Consider the following 5,912-nt stretch of genomic DNA (forward strand, 5'->3'; position numbering starts at 1 on the left):
CGGATCTCAGCTCACTGCAAGCTCCGCCTCCCAGGTTTACACCATTCTCCTGCCTCAGCCTCCAGAGTAGCTAGGACTACAGGCGCCAGCCACCTCGCCCGGCTAGTTTTTTTGTATTTTTAGTAGAGACAAGGTTTCACCGTGTTAGCCAGGATAGTCTCGATCTCCTGACCTAGTGATCCACCCGTCTCGGCCTCCCAAAGTGCTGGGATTACAGGCTTGAGCCACCGCGCCCGACTCAGAGATCTTTATTCCTATGTCTTACTGCCTGACCTTTTCCCTCCGATGATCCTATTATCCTGCCACTTCCCTTTTTTCTAAGATGGTAAAGATAATTATCAATAAATACTAAGGGAACTCAGAGACCCGGTGCCGGCGTGGGTCCTCTGTACGCTGAGTGCCGGTCCCCTGGGCCCACTTTTTCTTTCTCTATACTTTGTCTCTGTATAGACAAGTCTCTCCTTCTACCTAACGAGAAACGCCCACAGGCGTGGAGGGGCAGGCCACCCTTTCAACAAACCATGGTTTGCTGGGTCCCACTGCCAAGTCCCTGACTCAGTAGGTCCGGGGAACTGCATTTCTAAGCAATTACAATAAATTCCCAGGTGATCTTGATGATGCTGGTCCAGGGACCATTCTTTGAGAACCTGTGTGGGGAAATGAGAGAACTGGATATAACCCATCTTTTCAGACCTTGAGACAAATCCTATTAGTAAATTTCACTGGAAAATCTTTCTCCCCACTTACTAGCTATGTGTTGTTAGGTAAGGGTGTCTTTAATTTTCCTAAGTATGCTTTTATATCCACAAAATAAGGGTATTGGCCGGGCGCGGTGGCTCACGCCTGTAATTCCAGCACTTTGGGAGGCCAAGGTGGGCGAATCACGAGGTCAGGAGTTCGAGACCAACCTGCCCAACATGGTGGAACCCCGTCTCTACTAAAAACACAAAAAATTAGCTGGAAGTGGTGGCGGGCGCCTGTAATCCCAACTACTCTGGAGGCTGAGGCAGGAGAATTGCTTGAACCTGGGAGGCGGAGGTTGCAGTGAGCTGAGATCGTGCCACTGCACTCCAGCCTGGGCAACAAGAACAAGACTCCATCTCAAAATAAAAATAATAATAAAATAAGGGTATGGCTGGGCGTGGGTGACTCACACCTGTAATCCCAATACTTTGGGGGGCTGAGGCAGGAGGATCACTGAAACCTAGGAGTTCAAGACCAACCTGGGCAAAACACTGAGACCCATCCCCCCCTTTTTTTCTTTGATTGAGTCTCCCTCCGTCACCCAGGCTGGAGTGCGATCTCGGCTCACTGCAACTCCACCTCCTGGATGCAAGCGATTTTTCTGCCTCAGCCTTCCAAGTAGTTGGGATTACAGGCACCTGCCATCAATCCTGGCTGATTTTTGTATTTTTAGTAGAGACAGGGCTTTCATCATGTTGGCCAGGCTGGTCTGGAACTCCTGACCTCAAGTGAGTGATCTGCCCACCTCTGCCTCCCAAAGTGCTGGGATTACAGGCGTGAGCCACTGTGCCCAGCCAGTGAGAACCCATCTGTACAAAAAAAAAAAAATAAGTAAAATAAATAAGGTTAAGGAATCATTAGGAATCTTCCCGTAAACATCAAATAAGACCATACACCGTAAGAAAACAGCTCACAGGTCCCTACTGAATGTGACAGTTTAGTCCAGGTGGGAGTTCCCTGAGGGCAGGAACGGAGTTTCAGCAACTGGTCCCCATGGCAGGTTGGAGTATCCACTAACCTAACATTTACTGAAATTTCAAAATGTGCTGGGTAAGGCTGGGCGCGGTGGCTCACGCCTGCAATCCCAGCACTTTGGGAGGCAGGGGTTGCAGTGAGCCGAGATCGCGCCACTGCACTCTACCCTGGGCAAGAGCAAGAACTCCGTCTCCAAAAAGAAAAAGAAGTGGGAGGGCTTAATATCGGGATGAGAGGGTCGGGTGGAATAGGGTGAACGAGGCGTCAAGTTCGATTCCTAAAAAGAGTAAAAGGGGAGCCTCAGAGAGGTTGGGGAGCAGGCCTCGGCTCCAAGATGAACTAGCACCCTCCCGACCCCCGGGAGCACCCCAGCCCCAGGAGGGAAGCCCTACCGGCAGAGCGGCTGAGCTGTGACCAGCGGTCGGAGCCACATGGTCACAGCCGCCACCAGCATCAATATCAGCATCGACTTGGACCTCCGCCGCCAACACTGCCCCTCAACCGCCACCGGGAGCCGCTGCACAGTCCATGTGCAGATTGATGCCTGCGCATGCGCACCAATGAGTCCCGGGAGCAGGCCTGAGCGCACTGTAGCCCCGCGCTCCGCCTGAACCCTGAGCATGCGCAGACGAATCCCGGGAAGCCTGAATCCGCGCACAAACGCGCGCTCAGAGCCTGGGCATGCGCACCCGGCCACCCGTGGCCAGTCCAGAGTCTGAGCATGCGCATGTCGTCCGCGCGCCTAAGAGTGTGCACAGGAGGCTCATGAGTTTCTAAACGCTGCGTTTGCAACAATACGATGTTTTGTACGGGCGCTGGCGTGTGCCCACAGATATCCACGTGACCGGAAAACGCCTTGAGCAAATAAAGTAGGAGACCGGAAGAGGCGTAGAAGATGCCGTCGCTCGAACTCCGCCCCCTCTTCTCCGTGTAGGCCCCGCCCCCTGAGGCAGCTGTTTCGGGCCTCGCCCCCATCGGGTCCCGAGGCACGCGCCGGGCGTCACGTGCGTTCCGCGGCGAGCGGAAATGACGCGAGATGTGCGCGCCGCCAGTATGGCCGGGCTATGGCGGCGAGTACAGGCTACGTGCGACTGTGGGGAGCGGCGCGGTGCTGGGCGCTGCGGCGGCCGATACTGGCCGCCGCCGGGGGGCGGGTCCCCACTGCAGCCGGAGCGTGGTTGTTCCGAGGCCGGCGGGCCTGTGACGCCTTTCCTCCTTGGGCACTGTGGGGCCGAGGCCCGGTAACTGGGGGCCAGTGGCGGGGGTTTTGGGAAGCGAACAGCCGCGGCGGAGGTGCATTCTCGGGGGGCCAGGACGCCCCTGAGGGCGGCGCAGAGGAAGGAGCCGGGGGCGCGGGGGGCAGCGCGGGCGGCGGGGAAGGCCCAGTCATAACAGCGCTCACGCCCATGACGATCCCTGATGTGTTCCCGCACTTGCCGCTCATCGCCATCACCCGCAACCCGGTGTTCCCGCGCTTTATCAAGATTATCGAGGTAATGGGAGTCCCCGCCTCGGCCTCAGGTTTCCCACCTTTGCAAGCAGCGGGCTGAACCGTGGGATCACTTTAGCGCCCTCGTCTTTCGCAACTTGTTCAGACATGAAGTTTCTCAAAGGGTGCAGTTCGAATCCTTGTCTGCTCACCACTAGCTTGGCAACCTTGAGCCAAAGTCCTCCCCTGTCGAATTTCTTCGAATCTGTTAGATGAGAGGAGTTGAACCCGAAGAGCCTAGGATTATCCACTTAGAACCCTGGTCGTAGAAATCCGGTGCCGGGAGGGACCAGAGTAGTCTTACGGCGCTGTTAGTTTTCTGCTTACTTGGCATAAGTTTTGTAACACCTCTTTGCCCCAGGCGCTCTGCCGTCTGGTTACAAGCCTCACTGAGATCAGAATTCTTTCGTTTCTTAAACAAATACTTCTTGAGTGATTGCTTATTATTTGCCAGAGACTGTTCTAGGTGCTGGGGATATGGCAGTGAACAAAACAGACAAAAATTTATGCCTTTGAAGCTGGGCATGGTGGCTCGCGGTGTAGTCCCAACTACTCCAGCGGCTCAGGTGGGAGGATTGCTTGAACCCTGGAGTCCAGCCTGGTTAACATGGCGAGACCCTGTCTCTTAAAAAAAAATCTGGGGCCGGGCGCGGTGGCTCAAGCCTGTAATCCCAGCACTTCGGGAGGCCGAGACGGGCGGATCACGAGGTCAGGAGATCGAGACCATCCTGGCTAACACGGTGAAACCCCGTCTCTACTGAAAATACAAAAGCTAGCCGGGCGAGGTGGCGGGCGCCTGTAGTCCCAGCTACTCGGGAGGCTGAGGCAGGAGAATGGCGTAAACCAGGGAGGCGGAGCTTGCAGTGAGCTGAGATCCGGCCACTGCACTCCAGCCCAGGTGACAGAGCGAGACTCCGTCTCAAAAAAAAAAAAAAAAAAAAAAAAAAATCTGCCTTGGAGCTTCCATTCTGGCGGGATGAGACAGGCAATAAAGATGATTAGTAACAATATTGTATTAGAAGGCAATAATTACGAGAAATAATAGAGCATGGATGGGACAGGAGGGTGGGAAGAGGACGTTATTCAGTGTGTTCTTGACCTCCTACCACGTAGGTAGTGCTGAGAGTACTGTAGTGAACAAGTCATGCAGTCCCTGGCCTTAACTTATGTTCCGGTGGTAGAAATTAGATCATTTCAGACTAAGAGTCTTGAGGGTGGTGAGGGAGCAGGATGATGTAATAGGGAGAAAGCAGTGAGTGTAAGGAACTTGAGCTTTTAGAGTAGGAAGGCCCCAAGAGCCTTCTCCCCCAGCTCCCCTTGCCTTAAAAAACAACTACTGATGTGGAAACTGGGATCTACGGGAAGGTTATCTCTTAACTGGCGGGGAGGAAGGTCATGCAGTGAGTCAGCCTCTGCGCTCACCCTCCAGACTCTGATAAACAAATCTCAAGGATCTGTTAGGAAGGGAAAGGCCATTTCAGAGGGGCAACAGACAGTGAAGAGGGGACAGAGGGAGCTTCTCCAACGCTGTCAGTTTGTGTGTCCCAGCTTTTTTTTGTTTTTGTTTTTGAGACAGAGTTGTACTCTGTCATCTAGGCTGGAGAGCAGTGGCGCGATCTCACTGCAACCTCCGCCTCCCAACCCCCGGAGTAGCTGGGATTACAGGCGCTCGCCACCATTCCTGGCTAATTTTTATATTTTTAGAAGAGACAGGGTTTCACCATGTTGTCTAGGCTGGTCTCGAACTCCTGACCTCAAGTGATTCACCTGCCTCAGCCTCCCAAAGTGCTGGGATTGCAGGTGCGAGTCACCGCACGCGGTCCCAAGGTCTTTCCTTGATGTTGAGCAGTAGTTACTGATGCAGGCCCCAGAACAAGACCCTGTGGGGTCCTATTCTGGCTCCATAACCTTCAAGTTATTCCTTTGGCTTCCACATTCTCATCTGTGACATGGACGTATTAGTGTCTTACTAGAGTTGTTGTGGGACTTAAATGAGACCATGTGGGCTGGGCACGATGTCTCACGTGTAATCCCAGCACTTTCGGAGGCTGAGGCAGGAGGATAATTTGAGACCAGCATGGTCAACATAGACCCTGTCTCTACAAAAAAAAAAGAAAGAAAGAAAAGCCGGGCACAGTGGCATGCACCTGTCGTCCCAGCTACTTGGAAGGCGGAGGCAGGAGGATCACTTGAAACTGGGAGATCAAGGCTGCAGTGAGCCATGGTGTCACCACTGCACTGCAGCCTGGGCAACAAAATGAGGCCCTGCCTCAGTAATAACCTGATATTGTTTCCTCTTTGGTGTACTTCTGACATTTCAGGACTCTGCCCCGGAGGCCTTTTTCCCATCCTTGACTTCACCCCGGCAGTTCTCTTTACCCTCCCAGGTTTCTGGACCCGGGATGGTGTTCATCAGGTCTGGTCCCCTCAGTTCTGCAGAGTGACAGATGCCCCTTGCTTCCAGTGCCTGAGCAGAGAGATGATTCTTCTAAAAGAGTTCAGACTGCCCACGTGGAGCTAGCCAGGAGGGTTAAATTAGTGGCTGCGGATAGTATTTGGGAGACTGGCAGGTGGTTCTCATTATATATCTGGTTGATGATGGGTTGTAAATCATAAAAATGGGCCGGGCGCGGTGGCTCAAGCCTGTAATCCCAGCACTTTGGGAGGCCGAGACGGGCGGATCACGAGGTCAGGAGATCGAGAC

General features: G+C 53.8%; 2 protein-coding genes across 2 annotated transcripts in view; one reads left to right on the forward strand and one right to left on the reverse strand.

Moving 5' to 3' along the window:
* The window catches only part of CATSPERD (catsper channel auxiliary subunit delta), a 52,990-nt gene extending 52,397 nt beyond the window's left edge, over nt 1–593 (reverse strand). Inside the window, exon 1 of the mRNA XM_017847143.1 lies at nt 521–593. Within this exon, the coding sequence (XP_017702632.1) occupies nt 521–523 (3 nt within the window). The 5' untranslated portion in view covers nt 524–593. The remainder of the gene's footprint in view (nt 1–520) is intronic.
* A 2,030-nt stretch (nt 594–2,623) lies between these two features.
* The window catches only part of LONP1 (lon peptidase 1, mitochondrial), a 28,313-nt gene continuing 25,024 nt past the window's right edge, over nt 2,624–5,912 (forward strand). The window contains exon 1 of the mRNA XM_017847163.1: nt 2,624–3,212. Within this exon, the coding sequence (XP_017702652.1) occupies nt 2,784–3,212 (429 nt within the window). The 5' untranslated portion in view covers nt 2,624–2,783. The remainder of the gene's footprint in view (nt 3,213–5,912) is intronic.

The sequence above is a fragment of the Rhinopithecus bieti genome, unplaced genomic scaffold (genome assembly GCF_001698545.2).
Source record: "Rhinopithecus bieti isolate Rb0 unplaced genomic scaffold, ASM169854v2 scaffold_28055, whole genome shotgun sequence".
Classification (NCBI taxonomy): Eukaryota; Metazoa; Chordata; class Mammalia; order Primates; family Cercopithecidae; genus Rhinopithecus; species Rhinopithecus bieti.